This window comes from Neofelis nebulosa, chromosome 14 (genome assembly GCF_028018385.1).
Source record: "Neofelis nebulosa isolate mNeoNeb1 chromosome 14, mNeoNeb1.pri, whole genome shotgun sequence".
Taxonomy (NCBI): Eukaryota; Metazoa; Chordata; class Mammalia; order Carnivora; family Felidae; genus Neofelis; species Neofelis nebulosa.
Genome location: NC_080795.1, coordinates 82,531,494 through 82,552,717, shown reverse-complemented (window position 1 = coordinate 82,552,717; position 21,224 = coordinate 82,531,494). Strand labels below are relative to the sequence as shown.

At 65.1% G+C, this 21,224-nt stretch overlaps 3 protein-coding genes and 1 long non-coding RNA gene across 10 annotated transcripts in view; 3 read left to right on the top strand and 1 right to left on the bottom strand.

Moving 5' to 3' along the window:
* EEF1D (eukaryotic translation elongation factor 1 delta) overlaps positions 1-9,046 on the top strand; it is a 14,027-nt gene extending 4,981 nt beyond the window's left edge. The window contains exons 1-8 of one of the 2 annotated variants that reach the window (XM_058699303.1): positions 907-2,477; positions 4,135-4,255; positions 4,611-4,682; positions 7,793-7,892; positions 7,970-8,070; positions 8,211-8,429; positions 8,639-8,833; positions 8,951-9,046. In XM_058699303.1, the coding sequence (XP_058555286.1) occupies positions 1,336-2,477; positions 4,135-4,255; positions 4,611-4,682; positions 7,793-7,892; positions 7,970-8,070; positions 8,211-8,429; positions 8,639-8,833; positions 8,951-8,989 (1,989 nt within the window). In that variant the 5' untranslated portion in view covers positions 907-1,335 and the 3' untranslated portion in view covers positions 8,990-9,046. Of the gene's footprint in view, positions 1-906; positions 2,478-4,134; positions 4,256-4,610; positions 4,683-7,792; positions 7,893-7,969; positions 8,071-8,210; positions 8,430-8,638; positions 8,834-8,950 lie in introns of those variants that run through there. The other variant, XM_058699304.1, reaches the window with a different exon arrangement.
* Positions 8,324-11,119, bottom strand: LOC131494754 (uncharacterized). Its single transcript, XR_009253586.1, has 2 exons — positions 11,020-11,119; positions 8,324-9,633 (listed from the first exon to the last, which is right to left on the bottom strand). It is a non-coding gene; the product is annotated as an uncharacterized LOC131494754 (long non-coding RNA).
* On the top strand, positions 10,341-14,142 carry NAPRT (nicotinate phosphoribosyltransferase). Its single transcript, XM_058699314.1, has 13 exons — positions 10,341-10,591; positions 11,092-11,219; positions 11,300-11,382; positions 11,650-11,780; positions 11,894-12,009; positions 12,258-12,454; positions 12,536-12,676; positions 12,991-13,075; positions 13,174-13,254; positions 13,346-13,448; positions 13,526-13,680; positions 13,823-13,930; positions 14,025-14,142. Exons 1-13 carry the CDS (start codon positions 10,366-10,368, stop codon positions 14,085-14,087), a joined length of 1,617 nt encoding a protein of 538 aa, XP_058555297.1. The 5' UTR covers positions 10,341-10,365; the 3' UTR covers positions 14,088-14,142.
* On the top strand, positions 14,062-21,224 carry MROH6 (maestro heat like repeat family member 6). Of its 6 annotated transcripts, XM_058699301.1 has the most exons (16): positions 14,062-14,203; positions 15,586-15,654; positions 16,017-16,172; positions 16,290-16,442; positions 16,600-16,754; positions 17,335-17,452; positions 17,577-17,761; positions 17,854-17,991; positions 18,111-18,225; positions 18,326-18,469; positions 18,563-18,736; positions 18,873-19,040; positions 19,277-19,396; positions 19,599-19,701; positions 19,813-19,878; positions 20,103-21,224. In XM_058699301.1, the coding sequence occupies exons 2-16, from the start codon at positions 15,592-15,594 to the stop codon at positions 20,477-20,479; spliced, it is 2,235 nt and encodes a 744-aa protein (XP_058555284.1). In that variant the 5' UTR covers positions 14,062-14,203; positions 15,586-15,591; the 3' UTR covers positions 20,480-21,224. The 6 variants fall into 6 exon arrangements, 4 of the variants coding, with proteins under 4 accessions (XP_058555284.1, XP_058555282.1, XP_058555281.1 ...); XM_058699299.1 differs by lacking the exon at positions 14,062-14,203 and having other exon boundaries at positions 15,409-15,654; XM_058699298.1 differs by lacking the exon at positions 14,062-14,203 and having other exon boundaries at positions 15,411-16,172.

Here is a 21,224-nt window from a genome sequence, read left to right as displayed (position 1 = left end):
TAGGCTACTGACTGACCCCGCAGAAGCTGGGATGGTCCTGGGTGTTGGTCATCTGGCGTGGGCGCTTCTGCTTTGGGGAGCAGGGGCCAGAGTCCAGCCCGTGTCTGGACAGGATCTCTGCCAGCTACGGCCATTCCTCTAGAACAGGCCTGTGGAGTGTGAGCTCAGACCACTGGGCACGTCTTAAGGGCAGACGGGCTACTGGGGCTTTCTGGGCTTGAGCCGTTTCTGGCCAGAGGCTGCAGAGGTGGTGGCAGTGGTGGCCCAGACTCCTCTATTCAGATGACCGTGGTCTCCAGACTGAAGGGGACACCACCTCTATTGAAGAGGCTGAGGTTCTCGGCAAGGGTTTGTCCACAGTGGCAGATGGGACACACAGTTCCCCACCTGCCTCCCTCTGTTCTAGGGATGGGGCCCCTCACATCAAATGGTTCTGTGACTAGAGGCGGGTGCCCTAATGACCCCGGGGCCCAGAGTTTCCCACGTGGTCCCTCCTGTATTGCGGGTGCGCCCAGAGGTGGCTGTGGCTGACCCGGAGCCTGCTTCTCACTTGCTGCCTGAGCCGCCAGGCTCCTTCTCTTCCGGATGGTCACTAGCATCCTCCCTGTGTCTCCCCCAGTGTGGCCCCTGCAGGGCCGGGCCCTCCACCCTGTGCTCCCCGAGACACTGCTGCTCCCCGAGACACTAACCCTTGTCTGAGACCCTTGCCAGCTCCCCTTGGAGCATGCGCCGCTGCAGGCGGTGGTGTGGCTGCGGCAGGGGTATGCCGCCACGGGGCAAGGCCCCCGGGGTGGCCTGGCCGTGATGGGCTGGCCTGGGAGACTGCCGCGTATACTTCTAGAGAGCGGAAGCACCAGTGCCTCAGGCAAGGTGGCCAGATTCAGCAAAGTCAAAGGACGTCCTGTTAAAATCCTAGATGAACGACGAATAACCCTTCAGTGTAAACGTCTTAAATATTTCGTGGGACGTGTTAGAATTCTAAGAGTTATTTGTTGTTTATGTATCAGCCAAGTTACCTGGGTGTGGTGTGTATTTCATTTGGCAACCCCCTGTGGAGGCTCTATGGGAGAAGGCTTCTGTGGTTGAGGAAGTTTGGAAACCGTTCTCTAGACCCCTCTGGAGAGCCTGGGCGCATTAGGAAAGATTAGCTTTACAGCTAAAAAAACGCATACGTACGCACATGCACGCACGTAATTGCTTATTGCTTTACTGAGCTTCCCGTGGACTTGACTTCGGGTCCTTGCTTGTGTCTTCCTGGCACCCCCATCGGGGAGCACTCCCAGGCCCGGCCAGCCCTGAAAGTCAGGCTGAGGAGGGGGGCGGGGCGCCATCCCCATGGCCCGCGGTGTTGCAACTGCCTTCTTGTGCTTGCTTTTTAACGCTGTGCGGAAGATGAGGAGCGGGAGAGCCGCCTGTGCCCTGGAGACCGTCTGGGAGGACAAGCAGAAGTATGGGGAAGCCGAGCGGCGTTTCTACGAGCACGAGGCCACACGAGCCGCCGCCACCCAGCAGCTCCTGGCTGAAGCGCCAGCCGTGAACGGGCCCGGGCGGGAGGACGCCGAGGAGGCAGACGCCCCTGACAGCGGCAGCAGGAGCGACCCCAGGAGGAGCCACGACGGAAAGAAGCCTCTGCAGAAGAAAAGGAAGCGCTCACCAAAGAGCTGGTTCGGCCAGGCAGACCTGGCCCTCGTGGGCCTCTCGGCCGACCACGTGTGGCTGGACAAGCCAATGTTCGACCAGGCAGAGAGCTCCTATCGCCAGAGGCTGGCGGATGCGGCTGCCCAGGCGGCCCAGCGGGTTGCCCTGGTCCCCCGAGGCCCCTGCACCCATGGAAGCCAGGTGGCCTGCCACCATGTGACCTGGGGCATCTGGGTCAATAAGTCGTCCTTCGACCAGGCCGAGCGGGCGTTCGTGGAGCGGTCGCAGGCCTCGCTGTTGGCCGCGGAGGGGAGTGGCAGGCAGGGGGCTTCTGACACGGGCCAGCAGGCAGCTGCCCCCGATCTGGCTCTCGCCCGCCAGCCTGGCCCGCTGGCCAACGGCCAACCCCCGCTGGGCAGTCTGCAGGCGCTGGTGCAGGAGGTGTGGCTGGAGAAGCCCCAGTACGACGCGGCAGAGAGGGGCTTCTACGAGGCCATGTTCGACGGCCACCCTCCTGGGAAGGTGCGCCTGCAGGAGCGAGCCGGCCAGGCTGAGGGGGCCAGGCGGGGCCGCAGAGACCGGCGAGGCCGAAACGCCGTGGGAAGCAAACGGGTCGGGCCTCGGCGGGTTGACGGGGAGGCCTCCTCTGCCCTGCCCTACTGGTATCTCCTGCACAAAGATGCTGAGGCCCCCTGGCTCAGCAAGCCCACCTATGACAGCGCAGAGTGCCGCCATCATGCCGCAGAGGCCCTGCGAGTGGCCTGGCGCCTCGAAGCTGCATCCCTGGCTCACCGACCTGGTGCCCGGTCTGGCCCGACCGTGTCCAGCCTGAGACCCAAGTAGGAGAAACCTGCCGCGTGGGTTCCCGGCCCGGGCTTCCCTGGGCTGGGGCCCTGGCTGCTCTTCTCCCCACCCCCCCCCCCCCACCCCCCCTCGCCCTGGCACGGCTCTCCCCAGCACTCCTGGACCCGGCTAAGTTGGATGCAGGAGTGGGTTGGGCAGAGGTAGCTTTCTGTTCCTGGGGCAGTGCAGCCTCCAGGGCCACCTCTTGGGGATCACAAGGTTTGGGGCTGTCGAGGGAGGAAAGGGGTTAGCACAGAGCAGACTGTGCTTGGGTAGGGTTTCCCTTTCTGCCGGGCAACTCCCAGTGCCCCTGGCTGTCGCAGGGCAGGGCAGGGCCAGTGTTAGAGGCTTCTGGCCCGAGCCCTGCTGGGGAAGACGCGGGAGCTGGCACGTCCCTCCTGCCCCTTCTGTCCGTCCTCCCCTACCTCCCGTTCCACAGTCACCTCCAGGGAGCGGTGAGTGTCTCAGGCACACCAGCGTGTTGTCAGTCGAGTGGCCTATGTCTGAAGGACACCTACTGCGTGAGGCTCACTTGCCTTCGGCCCCAGGATGGTTCCATGCAACACCGGTGTCTGGACGCCAGGATCTGGAGAAGGGCAGGGGGAGAGGCAGGCGGCCGGGCAAACTGCAAGCGTGGCAGCGGGAGGGCCCAGGGCGTGGGTGGCCGTGCGGAAGGCCGGGCCCGAGGGAGCGGTGCCACCCTGGGCCCCACACGCCCATCAGCAGCCTGTTAGCTCGGTGTGAGCGGCGGGGTGTGGGAACCCGTGTGCAGGGGCGTCCCCGTCAGCAGCCTAGGGTGAGTGTGGAGCCAAAACTGTTCACGGTGGCCTGGCTGCACCTGATGGCTGTGTAGGGGTGGGTGGAGGAGAGTCACGGGGCCCGGCTCCTTTCCTGACACCAGGGGCGCACTCGGTGTGGTCCAGTGATAGCCTGGGGCCCTTGGCACAGAGGATTGGTAAGATCGGGTCCGTTTCTGTCACCGTTGCTCAGGAACAGGAGGGGCCATGCCAGGTGGAGGGCGGTGGGCACAGCCGTGCGGCTCCCGCTCTAGAGCAGCAGTTCTCAAACTTCAGGTCTCTGGACCTCACACGGTTTTTGTGCTGTTGATTTTTGTCACGTTAGCAATTAAAATAGAAACGCGGTAGTTCTTCAGTCGTTGAATAAGAAGTCGATCACGCGTTAACATAACGACTTGTTCCTATGGGCAGCAGTGTTCCCAAGACAAAAAAATTCAGTGAGCAGAGCGGCCTTATTCGACATTTTTGCAAATCTTAGTGGCTTGTTTAACCAGGAGGCACCCGGTTTGTCACACTTTCTTCTGCACTCAGTCTGTTGGTGTGTATTGTCCGATGGACATAATTGTGCCTTGCACAAACGTGTAGTTGGACAGGGAGGACCCCGGGGACCCTCAGGGGCTCCTCACCACACTTTGAGAACCAAAGGGGCGGGAGCCGGGAGTTGGGGGGGTGCAGATTACAGACTTGGTTCGGGCAGTGCCAAGGCACCTGTGCTCCGACCTGGACCCCTCGTCACCTTGCACCCTTGGTGTCTGGGCCGTTGTGGGGCACTCACGCAGGCCAGGCCTGGGGCCTTAGGGCACGTACCCTCTCCTCCCAGCCAGGCTGTCTCAGTCTCGCCTTCCCTTCCCAACAGGAAAATGGCTACAAACTTCCTAGCGCACGAGAAGATCTGGTTCGACAAGTTCAAATACGATGATGCAGAGAGGCAGTTCTATGAGCGGATGAACGGGCCCGTGGCTGGCTCCTCGCGCCAGGTGGGGGCTGCCCTCGGGGCACCGGGGGACTGTGCCAGCACGGGGTGGGGGCGGGCAGAGGCACCTTCGGCCCCAGCGGCTCTGCTCCAGGCGCCGGTGGTGGGGTCTTTGCGGGTGCGTCCCTGGATCTGCTCGAGATGGGACGGGGCACCTCCGCCGTGTCAGACCAGCAGGCACACCGGTGCCCATCAGGATGATGGGGTGTGGGCCTCGGGGCCGTTGTCATAGCTCCTTGCCATCCCACTGAGCCTTCGGTTCTGTGCAGCTCTTGCTGTCTGTGAGGGTTCGTTCCTTTTTCTCCGCTGAAATTGTTCTAACGAAAAGAAAAAAGCGGTTCTTTCTGCACGGTCTATAGGACAACGGTGCCAGTGTGATCCTCCGTGACATTGCCAGAGCCAGAGAGAACATCCAGAAATCCCTGGCTGGGGTGAGTACCTGCAGGCCCGCATCGGCACTGCTGCCCGCCGGCCTGGCTGCATGCCTCCCAGCCGCCCCACTCCGGCCTGGCTGCATGCCTCCCAGCCGCCCCAGTACCCCCGTACCGCTGCGCTCATTTGGGCCTTAGGAGCACGGTTGGGGCGGGGCGTCCAGCACGGTGTTCCCGCCCCAGCGGGCTTCGGTGACTCAGACTGCCACAGGAGCCGATGGCATCCGCGCTGCTGCCCGGGGGTCACCCAGGACTCCCACCTGCCCTCACCCTGCCCGTTGCTGTGGCGCCATCCCCAGGCTGGGCCTGGAGGCCTCCTCCCCTGCTCTGCACTCTGTGTGGGGAGGAGTGGGAGAGGCCTTTTTCTCTTGCTCCCTAGGCCTTGCCTCCCTGGAGAGATGGGGTCACAGGACGGGAGTCCAAATGCTAAAATTTGAGGCCCAGAGAGGGGCCGTCCAGCTGCGTTTGGCCCCCAGGTCCCAGATTGGGTCACAAGAGAGGAAAGCAGGTCCGTGTCCAGCTCTGTCCCCAGCCTGGCTGGGCAGATGTCCCCAGGAGGAGACAGACCCGCTGCTCTGCCTTCTTAGCGAAGTCGAGACCTTGTCTTCTCTCTAGGACACATGGTGTCCTGTCCTTGAGGGTCGAGGATCAAGCGGAGTTCTGCTCCTAGAGACTTCAGGAGAGAATCCTTTCCTTGGCTTTTCCAGTTTTGAGAAGCCGCCCACATTCCTTGGCCTGTGGTTTCTAGCCATCGGAGAGTCCTGGTTGATGGCTGTTTCTGTTACGTTTCCTTCTCCTCTCCCTCTTGGGTACACGGAGCCTGGTGACGACGCTGAGCCCACCCACATAATCCAGGAGGATTTCCCCACCTCCAGAGCCTCCGCTTGATCACGTGCGAAGTCCTTTTTGCCATTTAGGTCACCTTTTTACAGGCTTGGGGACGACTACGTGGGCACCCCTGCCTGCCCAGCTACTTTGGCTATACTGGCTCTTGGGCCATAGGCTGGACAGCTGTGGGGGGGAGGGTCCCTGCTTGGGCCAGGCAGCTGTGGGGAGGAGCTGGCGCCAGGTGCGGGGGGTGCCAACCCCGAGAAGGCCAGGGTGCCCAGTGGCACTGAGGTTTCCGGGCCACAGGAGCCCCCCCCCCCTCTGGCCCTCAGGGGGCCCTGGATGTGTTGGGGTCGACCTCTGGCTCCGGGTCGTGGGGAAACCATGTAGGCCCGCTGGGAGGGCTTGGGGGAGCCCCTGTGTGCTGGGGGTGGCACCGCTGGAGTCCACAGCATCACAGACCAAGAGCTTAAATGGATTCCTTTCTCAGTCTGCAGGCTAGAAGTCCAAAGTCAAGGTGTGGGTAGGTTCTGAGGCCTCTCCTGGTTTTCCTTTGCCTTTACATTGTTTTTTGTGTGTTGTCTGTATCCAAACTTCGTTTTATAAGAACACCAGTCAGAATTCGGGCCACTCTCCCGACTTTGTTGTAACTGGATTAGCACCATAAAGACCCAGTTTCCAAACAAAAGCCCCTGTTCTGAGAGCGGCACGAAATTCAGAGGAGTATCGTTCAACTGCTAATGGACCGGGAAGGACCTTGCTGACCCAGCCCCAACGCTTGGGTTTGGGCTCGATAGGGCTCAGCAGACACTGGGCCTTTAGAACCAAGGGGTTCCTGGGAACCGTGCATGCTGCCAGGGACAGGGTCGGAGATGGGGTTGGAAAGGTCTGGATCCCAAACCCTGGCATGTGGCACTGTCCTCTGAGGCTACTACGTGGCTGGCTCCTTGTGACCCACCGTCACAGGCTAGGATTAGGGTAGCCTAGGTCTGCCTTATTGAGGTTGGGGTTGGGGGGGGGGTCGCTAGAGTCCCTGGCGAACAGGAGGAGGATGGTCAGGGCCTCGAGGGAACAGGAAGGTCTGGATTTCATCCCTGTCTGATGGAAACTTTTGGAAAATCCTAGTGAGAACGGCATTGCAAGCTGGGGCGCTGAGGAAACAGGTGGAGAGGAGGCCATGTGGCCGCAGCCAAGGGTCGGGCGAGTCCAGCACGGGTCTCCTTTGGCAGGGAGGTGGGGGGGCTGGTTGGGTGTGGACACTCAAGTTGAGCTGAAAGGAGGGGAGTGGTGCCAGCCACCCCTGGTTCCAGTGCTCTGACCCCAGCTGCATAGCAGCATCCCGTTCCACCTTTGGCCAGCTCTACTAGGAGCCAGACAAGGGAGCTGCTGGGTCACAACGGGTAGCATTGCTCTCCGATCCCAGGGGCAAGGAAGCCAGGCACCTGTCTGCCTGTACTTCCTGGGGGTTTTTAGCTTGTCTGGGCTCCGGGGGTACATAGAACAGAGGAAGCCACGGGGCTCGTTCTGTGGCTGCTTGGCAGGTGGGCTCCGGGTCCGAGGTCTTCATAATTGGACACAGGGAGGGAGGGTAGGGACAGCGGTCCTCAGGGAAGGGCCAGGTACACTCCATCGTCCTAGACCATTCTATCAGGGTGTGTAACTCGGGCGTGGACTGCGGCGCTGTGCTGAGGGGCTCCCTGGGTGGCACCGCTGGAGTTGGGTGATAGGGATTCCCGGTCAGGGAGGAACCAGAGGGAGGCTGGCAGGCAGGATGGGACCCCGGGTCACTCAAGCCTTTCAAGGGCAGGCTTGGTGAGCCAAATGGCAGGTGCGTGGCCTGGGGGAGGCAGGGTACTACGCACGGAGTGGCCGCCCCCTGTAACAAGCACTCCTGACTCCCAGTGACTCCTCAGCTGCTCTCCCAGCCTGCTTCCGGTTCCCAGCTGCGCTGCTGGGCCCTGCTTTGTGGCCCAGGCCTCCCCTGGTGCTTCCTCCCACCCGACTGTGGCTGTGGGCTCCGCAGTAGCTCCGTGCTGGGGCTGCCCTGGGCCCTGTGCCTTCCGCTTGGCCAAGGACGTCACTCACTGCTCTCCTGCTTACAGGGCCTCCTCCCACCCTCAGGTGCAGTGTCATAGGTGGACCCAGTGGGCTGACAGGAGCTGCTTCCTAGTGTCCAGCAGTTTTCCCACCTTTCTTGGGGCCCTGATTCTCAGTAGCTGTGACTGGGGGGAACCCTGGAAGCAGGCAGGGGTGCAGAGTCTCACTCTCCCCCTGCCTTGCAGAGCTCAGGCCCTGGGGCCTCCAGCGGGCCGGGCGGAGATCACAGTGAGCTCGCCACCCGGATCGCCAGCCTGGAAGTGGAGAATCAGAGCCTGAGAGGCGGTGAGGCCCTGGGCCTAACGGGTGGGGCACCGCACCCAGTCCCCGCCGTCTGACCAGCGGCCCCTTTGCTCCTGCAGTGGTGCAAGGTCTGCAGCAGGCTGTCTCCAAGCTGGAGGCCCGGCTGAGCGCACTGGAGAAGAGCTCACCCACCCACCGGGCTGCAGCCCCACAGACCCAGGTGCGCGCCCTTCTCGGGCCCTTTGGGGAGGGGGTGGGGGTGGGGGGTGTTCCTGTCCCCCTCCCCGCCACAGCCTCTTAACCAGGGTGCAGAGCTGGGGCCCCGGGGGCGGGGCCCTCAGCCTCCCTCTCCCACGGCAGCACGTGTCCCCTATGCGCCAAGTGGAGCCCCCTGCCGGCAAGGCGGCCACCGCCGCAGAGGATGACGAGGACGATGCCATTGACCTGTTTGGCAGCGATGACGAGGAGGACAAGGAGGCAGCCCGGCTTCGTGAGGAGAGGCTGCGGCAGTACGCGGAGAAGAAGGCGGGGCGGCCCGCGCTGGTGGCCAAATCTTCCATCCTCTTGGACGTCAAGCCTGTGAGTGACCCCACCCCCGGCCTCTGCCCCTGGCCCTGCCCCGGGCTCCCGGTGGGCTCGGCGAGCTGGCCGGGTTCAGCCGAGAGGAGAGCTGCCTGCCCTCTGTGCCCTGGGGGGCGAGGGCGAGGGCAGGGGCCGGTGGGGGGGGGGGGGCACTCCCTGGGGTCTGCAGCCTCCTGACCCAGCCTCTCCACCCCTTGATCTCCCAGTGGGATGACGAGACAGACATGGCCCAGCTGGAGGCCTGTGTGCGCTCCATCCAGTTAGACGGGCTGACCTGGGGGGGCTCCAAGCTGGTGCCCGTGGGCTATGGCATCCGCAAGCTGCAGATTCAGTGTGTGGTAGAGGACGACAAGGTGGGGACGGACCTGCTGGAGGAGGAGATCACCAAGTTCGAGGAGCACGTGAGTGGCAGGCCCCCAAGGGAACCCCTGGCCTGGCAGGGTGCTGGAGTGGGTGGCTGGCTGGGTCTTCGGGAACCAAGGCCCCACGTGACCGCGGGCCTCCCTCCTCCTCCTCAGGTGCAGAGTGTGGACATTGCTGCTTTCAACAAGATCTGAGCCCCAGCCTCCGGCCGTGGGGTGTGGGGCCCTCAGCCATTAAAGACTGAGATTCCACTCTGGCTCCTGTCCTGGTCTGGGCCCGGTGGGTGGGCACATTCAGGGAGCAGCACTGCTACACCCCAGGCCTCAGACGTGGCCCGCACCTCGGTCGTGTCCCACGCAGGCCCCTACACCCAGGAGCCCACGGCGCCAGTGCCGTCCTCCCCCTCCTCGGTTTCTCCACGGCACTCTTTTCTTTTTTCAAGTGTGTTTATTTTGAGTGAGTGGGGCTGAGTAGGGGAGGGACAGAGGGAGGCAGAGAATCCCAGTCAGGTTCCGTGCTGTCAGCATGGAGTCCAAACCCAAGAACCTGATAGATCATGACCTGAGCTGACATCAAAAGTTGGACACTTAACCAACTGAGTCTCCCAGGTGCCCCGTCTCTGCCGCATTTTGGTGTGTGACTGAACCCCGCCTGCCCTCTCCCCTCGCTTACAAGTGCCGCGAACGGTTCAAGCTATTGAGGCAGAAACAGCATGCGTGGCTCCTTCCTTGTGTGGATTGCTGGCCCTCCGAGGCCCCCGAGGCATCTCTACTCTGCCTTCTCTGGGTTCCATTCCCAGCCAAGCTGTCCCCATGGGGGCTAAAGTGTCCGCCTGAAACTGTCCAGGAACAAAGGTCCCAGTGGCTGACCGGGCCCTGCTGCTGTGACTACACGGGCCCCCCAGGTCTGACCTGCGTGAAACCTGCCAGGCCTCCCACCACATCCAGGGACAAGCCGGGCTGCTTTCCTTAGATGCGGCCGATCCCTCCCTCGCTGGAGACCTGGACCCTGGACAGGCCCATGGTTAATTCGTGCCCACTGTCCTGCGCGGGCAGTATTTGGGCCACTAGTGGCTTCTCTCCGGGACTGCTGGCCAGTGTGGCTGGAGAGCCCACCATCCTCACAGTTGGGGAGAAATGAATGGTGTGGGCTGTGGCCTGTCACGGCTGCTGTCCTCCAGGGTGCCCAGCCACAAGGGGAATGGACTGGCCCCCTTGATGGTGGGGACCCGGCAGGCTACCCGTTCACCCCCTTGCTCTTTGTCAGCACCCCACTGGTTCCCTAAGCCGTATGGTGTGGCACCACGTACGTGCCCAATTGGAGGAAATTCTAGAATCTCTACCTGCTGCCCTGCTCTGGGCCTGGGCTGGTGCGCAGTTAACACCGCCACTTACCCCTCCGCCGGCTGGTGGGGGGAACCCCAGATCAGACCAGGCCCCAAGGGGGGGAGGGGCCCCTCCGCTGACCCGCCCCGCCCGTTTCCGCGGCGGGGGAGGGGAGGCTCCGGGCGTGGGGAGCGGCGTCACGTGGGCCAGGCGGGGCGCGGCCAGAGTCCGGGCGCGGGGGCGGAATGGCGGCGGAGCGGGACCCCGAGGCGAGCGCGGCGGCCCGGCCGCTGCTCACCGACCTCTACCAAGCCACCATGGCGCTGGGCTACTGGCGCGCGGGCCGGGCGCGGGACCAGGCCGAGTTCGAGCTCTACTTCCGCCGCTGCCCCTTCGGCGGCGCCTTCGCCCTGGCCGCGGGGCTGCGCGACTGCGTGCGCTTCCTGCGAACCTTCCGCCTGCGGGACGCAGGTAGTAGCCCCGCGGTTCCCGGCCGCCCCCCCACGACCCCGCCAGGACGCCCCCCACTTGATGAGCTGTCCCCGCCAGGACAACCCACCTCCTCGGGCCCCAGCGAGTCCCCCACGACCCGCAGGGCCACCTGCTACCTAGATGACCCGCCCTTGCCAGGACACCCCACCCCGGCCAGGCGAGCCCCCACACCCCCAGGACACCTGCCACCTAGATAGACCAACCCCGCCAGGACAGTTTCCCACCCCACCCCACCCCCAACTCCCGACCTGGCGAGTCCCCGACCCCTCCAGGCCACCTGCCGCCTAAGCCAGCTCCCCCCGCCCCGCCCCAGGCCTGATGAGTCCCGGACAAGACTCTCGCCTGACGAGAGTCTTCCATGGCCCAACAAAGGCCCCCAAAGACCCCCTACAGGCCCCTTTCTTTACCGCGGTCCCAGCCCCGACGAGTCCCCACGGCCTGCGCTGGCTCCAGCCCACGAGGGCCTCTGTCACCCCCAGACGTGCAGTTTCTGGCCTCGGTGCTGCCCTCCGACACGGATCCCGCATTCTTCGAGCACCTTCGTACCCTCGACTGCTCCGGTGTGACGGTGCGGGCCCTGCCCGAGGGCTCCCTCGCCTTCCCCAGCGTGAGTGCAGGGTGAGCTGGGGCAGAGGGGCGCGGGACCGAGCGGGCCGGGCGGCGCCCAGCTGACCACCCTCCCCGCAGGTGCCGTTGCTACAGGTGTCGGGGCCACTCCTGGTGGTGCAACTGCTGGAGACGCCACTTCTCTGCCTCGTCAGCTACGCCAGGTGGGGGGGGGGGGGGGGGGGCCGCCGGCCGGAGGAGCCCGGGGAAGGCAGGGCCCCGGGAGAAAGAGCGGCGACTTCCGGGGGGGGCGGGCCTTTGGGAGGGGCGTGGCTCCGTGGGTGGGGTGGGGCCCCTAGGCTCTGTGGGTGGAGCGCAGGGCCCTGGGGAGCGGCTTCCGGCTCCCACTGTGGAGGGCCTCAAAGAGGGCCGGGGTTCGCGGTGACTTCCGGACCCTCACCGCAGGTCCCCTGCTCCTTTGCCCCCCACAGCCTCATCGCCACCAACGCTGCGCGGCTTCGCCTGATCGCGGGTCCGACGAAGCGGTTGTTGGAGATGGGGCTGCGGCGAGCTCAGGGCCCCGATGGAGGTCTTACGGCCTCCACCTACAGTTACCTGGGCGGTAAGAGCCCAAGGAGGGAGACAGGGATCAGGGAAGGAGGAGGCCTGCCAGAAGCCCTCTAGCCAAGTCTGACGCCCGACTGACGCCCCCCGCCCTCCTGGCCCCTGATGCAGGCTTCGATGGCAGCAGCAACGTGCTCGCAGGACAGCTGCGGGGCGTGCCCCTGGCTGGAACCTTGGCTCACTCTTTCGTCACTTCGTTTTCGGGCGCTGAGGTGCCCCCTGACCCGGTTAGCATCCCTCTCTCCTCCGCTGTCCTCCAGAGGGCAGTCCCCGAAGCCAGTCCTTGCCCAGGGGAAGGAGGGACTGCCATGCCCCGCCCATCTGAGCCACCCTAGCAGGTAGCTGCAGTCCTGTGCTCAGAAGCTGGCAGATGGTGGCAGGCATTACCCCTGCTTAGACCTCAGCCTGGGGGAACCAGCCCTCGCCCTGCTCATGCACTAAGGGTTGTCCATCCTTCGCTGACCCGTTTCTATAGATGTTGGCTCCAGCTGCCAGTCAGGGCCCCAGGGTAGACCTGGCTGCATGTGTGGAGGCATGGCTGGAACGCGTGTGTGCCCATCTGGGGCTAGGGGTGCAGGAGCCCCACCGGGGGGAGCGGGCAGCCTTCGTGGCCTATGCCCTGGCTTTCCCCCGGGCCTTCCAGGGCCTGCTGGACACCTACAGTGTGCAGAGGTGAGGCCCAGGCACCCCCCTGGGTGGGCTCTGCCTGAACACCTATGGCCCCTCCACCAACCCTTCTCATCTTGCTGGCAGGAGTGGTCTTCCTAACTTTCTGGCAGTAGCCTTAGCCTTGGGGGAGCTGGGCTACCGAGCCGTGGGCGTAAGATTGGACAGCGGTGACCTTCTGCAGCAGGCCCAGGAGATTCGTAGGGTCTTCAGGACCGTTTCGGCCCAGTGAGTCCCCTGGGAGGGGTTGTGCCTGCTGAGAGACCCTGTTGGGGGCAGGAGTGTTGGGATGGGGCAGAGGGAGGGAGGGATTTGCTCCTCCCAAATTGAGGAGCTCTGATCTGGCGGCCACCACAGTGGAGACATCGGGGCTCTGGGGGGAGGGGGGAGGAGTGGTTCACCCAGGGGCTTGTAAGCAGAAGGCAGAGCCCATGTGGCTGAGGCCAAATTCTCAGGTGGGGAGGGTGGGGGGAGGTGCATAACTGAGAATGGAGAATGACCAGGTGAGGCAGGAGCACCTGAGGGCCGTCCACCCGTCACAGGTTCCAGATGCCCTGGTTGGAATCAGTCCCCATCGCCGTCAGCAACAACATTGACGAGGAAGAGCTGGCCCGGCTGGCCCAGGAGGTGGCGGGCAGTGGGGAGCAGGGGCAGGGGTGGTTAGGAGGGCTCTGGGCCTGCAGATGTCAACCAAGCTCAGTGCCGCCTTGTCCCTCCTCCTCCAGGGCAGCGAGGTGAACGTCATTGGCATCGGCACGGCCGTGGTCACCTGCCCCCGCCAGCCTTCCCTGGGCTGCGTCTATAAGGTCAAGACGGGGTCTGGGGTCCAGTGGAGTGGGCCAGAGGGGCCATGGGTTTGGGGGGAGATTCCCATGGTCCCAGCACTTGTCTCTGCAGCTGGTGTCTGTGGGAGGTCAGCCCCGAATGAAGCTGACTGAGGACCCCGAGAAACAGACACTGCCTGGGAGCAAGGCCGCTTTCCGGCTCCTGGGCTCCGATGGTGAGGCCCCTCCCACTCCCCACGGCCCTCCTCCTCGAGTCCCCAGGCCCCCCACGTTATTCCTCCTGCACACACAGGGTCTCTGCTGATGGATGTGCTGCAGCTGGCAGAGGAACCACCACCCCAGCCTGGCCAGGAGCTGAGGGTCTGGCCTCGAGGGGCCCAGGAAGCCTGTATTGTGAGGCCTGCCCACGTGGAGCCCCTGCTGAGGCTCTGCATTCAGCAGGGACAGGTAACTGCCTCTGCTCCCTCAGTCTGCACGATGAGCCTGAACTGAGCCCTGGCACCTGCTCCTGCTCCTGCCCCAGCCTCTCCCTTCCCGCTCCCCCAGCTTCATGGGCCTCTCTCACCTCTCCCCTTCCCTCTCCCCGCAGCTGTGTGGGCCTCTCCCATCTCTGGCTGAATCTAGAGCCTTTGCCCAGCTGTCCCTGGGTCGCCTGAACCCTGAGCACAAGCGGCTGGAACAGCCCGCACCATGCCAGGTAGATAGATGCCCGCCCCCCCACATCATTGTCCCTTTGCCTTGTGTGCCCTCTGTCCCTACAGCCACCCGTCCATTCTCTCTTTTCCCTGTAGGTGGCGCTGTCTGATGGGCTACAGGCCCTGGTGGACCGACTGAGCACGGGAGGGTCCTCGTGAGAACTGTGGTGGAGACTGCCTGGAATCAACATGAGTCACTCACCGTCCTGCACAACTTGTCCCGTGTCATTTCTTCACTCAGCCTGCCACTCACTTGACCCCCAGGGCCTCCAAGGGTGGGTTGGAGTCTGGGGTCAGAGCACGGGTTCATGCTCCCAGGGGAGGCCCAGGCTCTGCCAGGGTGGGGAGGCTGTCCTGTGCTGAGGTCTGAAGGTCGCAAGGAGTTAGGCCAAGGCTGGGGAGTGTCCAGGGCTTGGGGAGCTGGACTGTGGGGGGGACAAGGCTATGGGGAAAGGGAGGCTTTGGTGCCCACCCAAGAGTTGTTGGAGTTGCTGCAGGCAACTAGGGAGGGGGAGCCACAGGGCAGGGACGGGTGCCAGAAAGAGGCTCTTGTATCCAGGCACGGCCCCAGACTCCCCTGCCAACCAAGGTCCCCACCCCGGAGAAGTCAGCAGGGCACCCCAGCTTCCAAAGCCAAAGAAGTGCAGGTGTCCCAGGCCACCGCTGTGGCCAGGCCTGCAGGACTCTGCCACTGGGGACGCTGGGCTCACGGGCTGCACCCAGCCGGCTCTCTCCAGGCCCTGGCATCTGTCACAGGGTCAGCAGGGCCTGGGCCCCAGGGGAGCCGGCTCCTGATGCAGCAGCCTTGCAGAGAGAAAGGCTCAGGGGTGCACATGAGAGCCCGTGAAGAGATTCAGGGTGCTGGGCTGGCCTTGCCTCATGCACACGAAGCTGGTCAGGCTTCTGGCAGCTTTGGCAACTTGCGTTCCGGAGAAACCACTCACGAGAGACGTTCTAGGCTCTGGGGGACGTAGGGCAGGGGTGCCGGGCGCCTCTGATTGGTCCGGCACAAGGTGGCAAAGGCAGGTGAGGGCGTGTGGAGGGGAGCGGGCTTCCCGGGGGTGCTTCCTAGAACACTTCCGCCTCTCCAGGTATCTGACCAGACTGGCTTTTCTGGATCCCTAAGCTCAGGGCAGTGCCCATGTCACTGGGTGAGGATGACAGAATTTAGGGCAGAGGCCCTGGGGAGCAAGAGGCTTCGAGAGAGACAGACTCACGAACACCCACATGGCAGAACACACCCGCCCCAGGTTCCCCAGGTCAACACTTCTCAGATGCGCACTTCCCAGGCGCCAGGACCCGGGGGACCCACCTCAACAATGGCAGTCACCAGCAAGGGCACCTGGGAGGCGGCCTCTGCTCCACCCCGAGGTTGCCTGAGCCGGGAGGTGGTGACGGCTCTCCCAACCTTCCTCATCCCCCAGATGTCTGGCTCCGTGGGAATGCAATGGGGACAGCCCAGTCCCTGACCCCAGGCCCTGCCCGGACACATCTGCTTCTTTAGGGCTGAATCAGGCAAGGCTTTAACTTAGGATTGGGCCCAGACTTCTGGTCCCTGCTGGGGCTTCTTCAGGGCTGGGCACACTTCCATGAGGTCTCCCCGCCCAGAGGGGCTGGAGGTCAGGGGTAAAGGGCCCTTCTCCCCCTCTCCTTGCAGATCCGCATGCCAGGGCTCTTATCCGTTCCCCAAGGCCCTGGTGGGCTGAGCCAGATCCCAGACGCTCAGGTATCAGGCTGGCTACTCGCTGCCAGCAGCAAGGGCAGGAGGGCCCTTCACAAGCCCCTGCTGTGTGCCACACCCGGGGACGCCTCGGCGCGGCTCCCCAACCCCCCACACGCACAGAGCATGAGCTCACAGGCATGCGCCACCACGCCTGTCCCGGGTCCTGTCTGCCCAGGGCCAGCTTCTAGGTCAGGCCCGCGCATGACTTCCGGGGAGAACCAGTGGCAGGTGCCGTAGGCTGGGTCCAGCTGAGGAGCTTGGGGTGTGCGGCAGCCATGGCTTGCGGGGTATGGGGCAGGGCTCGGGGGGGCCCTGTGGGGGCCCTAACCCTGACAGCTCTGGCTGAAGAGATCCGGGCCAACCAGGGGCAGCCCCCAGGACCCTCTTCCATTGACCCTCAGCCTGAACCTGAACTTGAACCTGAGGCAGAGCCTACGGGTGTCACTGCCATCCCCACAGCCCGCCCTGTGCCCTGCTCTCTGCCCAGGGTGCAAGAGCCAGCCCCCAAGGGGCTCTATCAGGTGAGTGGTAAGGGAAAAGGGGGCCGAGGGGACCACAGGGAGGAGGCTGGGGAGGTGCTGGGGAAGAGAATTGGGAGAGGCAAGGGGACTTCGTACATCCCACCCACCCTGCCCTAGGAACCCCCAAATTCCTGGGAGGAGGGGCCCCTGGCTGACCTGGCATTGTATGCGGCTGCCTGCCTGGAAGAGGCTGGCTTTGCGGGGACCCAGGCAACAGCCCTCACACTGTCCTCAGCCCTGGAGGCCCGGGGGGAGCGTCTGGAGGAGCAGGTGAGCCAGCACCCCCTCCCTGCCCCCAGGCTCCTGCCGTGGAGTCCCCAGGTTGGGGGATCCCAGTGAGCAGCCTGTCAAGCTCGCTCCCTTCGGGTGGCACCTGCCCAGGGGGGGTCCAGAAGGTCTCCCACTGACGCGGGCTCCCTCACGCCAGGTGTATGCCCTGGTGCGCGGGCTGCTGGCACAGGTGCCCAGCCTGGCCGAGGGGAGGCCCCGGCAGGCGGCCCTCCGGGTACTGAGTGCGCTGGCCCTGGAGCATGCTCGGGAGGTGGTGTGTGCGCTGTTGCCCAGCTCGCTGCCCCCGGACCGGTAAGCCGCCTGGCCCAGGCCAGCCCCGCGCCCCGAGGCACCACGCAGCTTCCTTCCCTCTTCCAAATTGGCAGCAGTCTGGTCCTGGAGGGGCAGGCTGTGGAGAGGGCCTCAATTCCCTCCGTGTGACTCCCGCCCTCCACCTAACCCCCCCCCCCAAAAAAAAAAAAAAAAACCTCGGGGGCCTGCCTTCTCCCTCCGGGTCACACTAGGAGCCCAGCCTGGGGGTAAGCTCCCAGGTGGGGTCAGCAAGCCTGGAGCCCCTGGTCCTGTGGTTACCCTGCCCCAGGAGAAGTTCTCTCTGGTTTTACTCTCCACAGTGATCGTCTCCACTATCGGGTCTGTTTGGGGGTTGCTGGCCCGACCAGGTTCTGAACGGTCCCTGCCAGGCAGTTAAGGTTGCAGGCTATTTCTGCACAGATGCTGGTTATCTTGCTTCTCTGGGATTTGGGGGTGGAGTGTCGGGGGGCGGGGGTTTACCTACTCTCCCACGCGGGAGTCCCAGTGGCCACCTCCCACCCGGCCCCGGGGACCCCCCCCCCCCACATCAGACCGAGTCTCGGGCGCTCCGCACCCCCAGGGTGGCTGCTGAGCTGTGGCGCAGCCTGAGCCGAAACCAGCGCGTGAATGGGCAGGTGCTGGTACAGCTGCTGTGGGCACTGAAGGGCGGAGCCGGGCCCGAGCCGGAGGCACTGGCGGTAGGTGACTCCCTTGGGGCCCCGGGGGGCGCCCAGCGCATGCATGATGTTCCTCAAGCATCAGCCGCTTGTCCTGGTCCCTGCTCCCTGCACCAGAGCCTGAGATGGGCTGCTTGTTCCACAGGCCACTCGTGCCCTTGGGGAGATGCTGGCTGTGTCCGGCTGCGTAGGCGCCACTCGGGGCTTCTACCCACACCTCCTGCTCGTGCTGGTCACCCAGCTGCACCAGCTGGCGCGGCGCGCGTCCTCCCCTGACACCCCCAAAGCTTGGACCCCATCGGACCGAGGGCCGCCACACAGCCACGCCAGGTGAGGGCACACACCAGAGCGGAGTGAGGCCTGGGCCGGTGCCCTCCCGGCCCTCACCCCCCGCCCCCCTCGCTGCCTGCCCCCACCTCCAGCTGCGCTGTGGAGGCCCTGAAGGCCTTGCTCACCGGTGACGGCGGCCGCATGGTGGTCACGTGCATGGAACAGGCTGGAGGCTGGAGGAGGCTGGTGGGAGCCCACACCCACCTCGAAGGCGTCCTGCTGCTGGCCAGGTGCTGGGGAGGGGGTGGGGGGGGGGAAGAGGCAGGGGCAGGAGGGGGGTCGGGCGGAGACGTCTCCCGGGGTGAGGCGCCCAGAGGAGGGAGAACGCCCGTTTCCGCCCCATTCCCAGTGCCATGGTGGCCCACGCGGACCACCACCTGCGAGGCCTGTTCGGGAACTTGTTGCCCCGGCTGCGCAGCGCCGACGACACGCGGCGCCTCACGGCTATGGCCTTCTTCACCGGGGTGAGCCTGCGTCCACACGGGCGGTGAGGGGTGACCGTAGACCCGGCCTCTGGGCGGTGCCTGGGGACCTCGAGCATGCTGACCCCGCGTCCCCGCTCAGCTGCTGCAGAGTCGGCCCACGGCAGGGCTTCTGCGGGAAGAGGTCATCCTGGAGCGGCTCCGCGCCTGGCAGGGCGACCCCGAGCCCACCGTGCGCTGGCTGGGCCTGCTCGGCCTAGGCCACCTGGCGCTGAGCCGCGGGAAGGTGAAGGGCGGGGCCCCGGGCGGGGCCCCGGGCGGGGCCTGCGAGGGGCCGCCCACGAGCCCCCCCTCCCCCCCACCCCCCCTACCCCCGCAGGTGCGGCACGTGAGCAAGCTGCTGCCCGCGCTACTGGGCGCGCTGGGCGAGGGCGACGCGCGGCTCGTGGACGCCGCGCTGGGCGCGCTGCGGCGGCTCCTGCTGCGGCCTCGGGCGCCCGTGCGGCTGCTGAGCGCCGAGCTGGGGCCGCGCCTCCCGCCGCTGCTGGACGACGTAAGCCCCGCCCCGCCAGGCTGCCTCCCCGCCCCTCCAGCCCGCCCGGCCTCAGGCCTCTCCAGACCCCCTGCCAGACCGCCCTTCTCCCTGGACCTGGGTTCCCGGTGTGCCCTGACCCCTTCCTCCCACGCAGGCCCGGGACTCGGTCCGCGCCTCGGCTGTTGGACTTCTCGGGACGCTGGTGCGGCGGGGCCGGGGCGGGCTCCAGGTGGGGCTCCGCGGCCCCCTGCGGAAGCTGGTGCTGCAGAGCCTCGTGCCGCTGCTCTTGCGCCTGCAAGATCCCAGCAGGGACGCCGCTGAGGTCAGCTGCCCCCCAAGACTGTCCCGCTGCTGTCCCCATCCAGCCTTCTGCATCCCCACCCTGCGCAACTCCAAAGAGTTCTACAAGGACGTCAGGTGCAGGTGTCAAGGGCTCCTAGCTTCCTGGTCTTTCCTGGACCACCTGCCCTGGGCTCCTCCACCCCTCGTCCTGGCTACACCCCAGCCACCTCTTGCCTCTCCCTGGACCCCTACCCCTGCTCCCTTCGCCCGTCCTAGAGTTCAGAGTGGACCCTGGCCCGCTGTGATCACGCCCTCCGTTGGGGCCTGCTGGAGGAGATGGTCACCGTGGCCCACTACGACAGCCCTGAGGCCCTAAGCCGCATCTGCCACTGCCTGGTCAGTAGGGGGAGCACCCACTCGGTCCCGTGCACCCCAGGGCCACTCTCCCAGCCAAGGTGGTGGCAGGTCTAAGACCTCAGGCCCTGATGCCGTGCGTTGAGGGTTTGCCAGGGGGTCCCAGCTCCTGGGCTCACCTTTGCCACCTTCTCTCCATATGGGATTGGCCCTTCCATACTGCCATAAGCCTGTCTGTCCCCAGGTTCAGCAGTACCCGAGTCACATACCCAGCTTCCTGAGCCAGACCCAGGGCTACCTGCGGAGCCCGCAGGACCCCTTGCGCTGGGCAGCTGCTGTGCTCCTAGGTGAGGCAGGACTGGAGTCACGCTGTCTCTTGAACTCAGAGTTCTGGGAGCTGGACCGGCCCCTCCCCGGTGGGGCCTGGGGCCGGCACTCACTGGTTTGCCTTGGTCCAGGCTTCCTCGTCCATCACACAAGCCCCAGCCGGGTCAACCAGGACCTGCTGGACTCCCTGTTCCAGGGTAAGGACCCAGCTCGCTGGCCAGGTTGGGGTCCTAGAGAGGCTGTGGGTGCTAGGACGGAGTGGATGGGAATGGATGGGTGGAGGGCCAGGAGTCTGGGGTACTTAGCGGTTCTGAGAGTCTTGCATCCCTGCCCGAGCCGCCCTGTCCCTGCAGACCTGGGGCAGCTGCAGAATGATCCAGAGCCAGCCGTCGTCGCCGCGGCTCAAGTGTCCGCCCAACAGGTGGCGCTGCTGGCCCGCGCACAGCCGGGGCCGCGCCTTCCGCGTCTCCTCCGCCTGGGCCTCTGGCGCCGCGCGGGTCCCCACCGACCCCCACCAGCCTACGCGAGCAGTCCATTCCAGCCCCGGAGCGTCGTGGGGCGCTGGGGCTGCTTGGGATCCGGCTGTGCCTGACCCCAAGCCAGCCCGCGGGGTACCTGGGTCTGAGGCAGGCACCGCACTGCTCTGTGGTTCATCCTGGGTGGGGGGTGGGGGGAGCGATCCGCAGAAGAGGCTCCGCTCCAGGGGCCCCTGGGCCCGGTACCAGATGCTGTGAGCAAGCCCCCTCCCCCTCTCCTGCACACAAATCCTCCAGGCCCAGGGCCACGACGGCCACGTGAGCTGGGATGGAGACGCCTCCTGTCCGAGTACTGTTTCAGCTTGGGTGAATCCGTCCCCACTCAGGCCAGACCTGTTGCTCTCCAAGCGCCCAGGAGTGTGCCCCCACCTCCGCCAACCTCAGCCTGGATGGCACCTGGGCTCCCGAGCTGGGGTCTGGTTGGGGACACTGTGAAACTAGCCCAGCCCGGGGAGCTGGTGCCCTGGCAGGCTGCCTGCTCTCCAGGTCTCTGTCTCTGCGCACAGCCTGGCTCGGGCTCCCCTGCCTTCCTTGGCACCCCCGCCCGGCAGCCCATCATCCTCCATCATGTGTCCACTCATCACCGGCCTGTCCCCACATCCCCCACACCCTCACCCCTGCTAGCCTGCCAGACCTCACCTGAACCTTCTCCAGGAGGTTCTCCTGACCGCCCCACGGGACACCACAGGCTTGGGATGGTACCTGTGGGCTCAGGTGTGGGGTGCCGACATCTGCACCCCACTAGACTGAGCCCTCAAGACGCTCCCCCGTGCCCTGTGTGGGCTCGAATGAGGAGAGCGTGACCGAACATGCAGAGAAACAGCCCCTCTGTTGTGACTGAGCCTCTCTGGGCTGTTCAAGGCCCTCCACCTAGCCACTTCAGAGAGGCCTTGGCTCACACAGCCTTTTGGAGGAGCTGGGAGCAGTCCCCCCAGACTGGAGACCCCTTGGGGTCCTGTCCACCCACTACGGAAAGTGTTTAAAATAAACACAGGTGGATTTAAAAA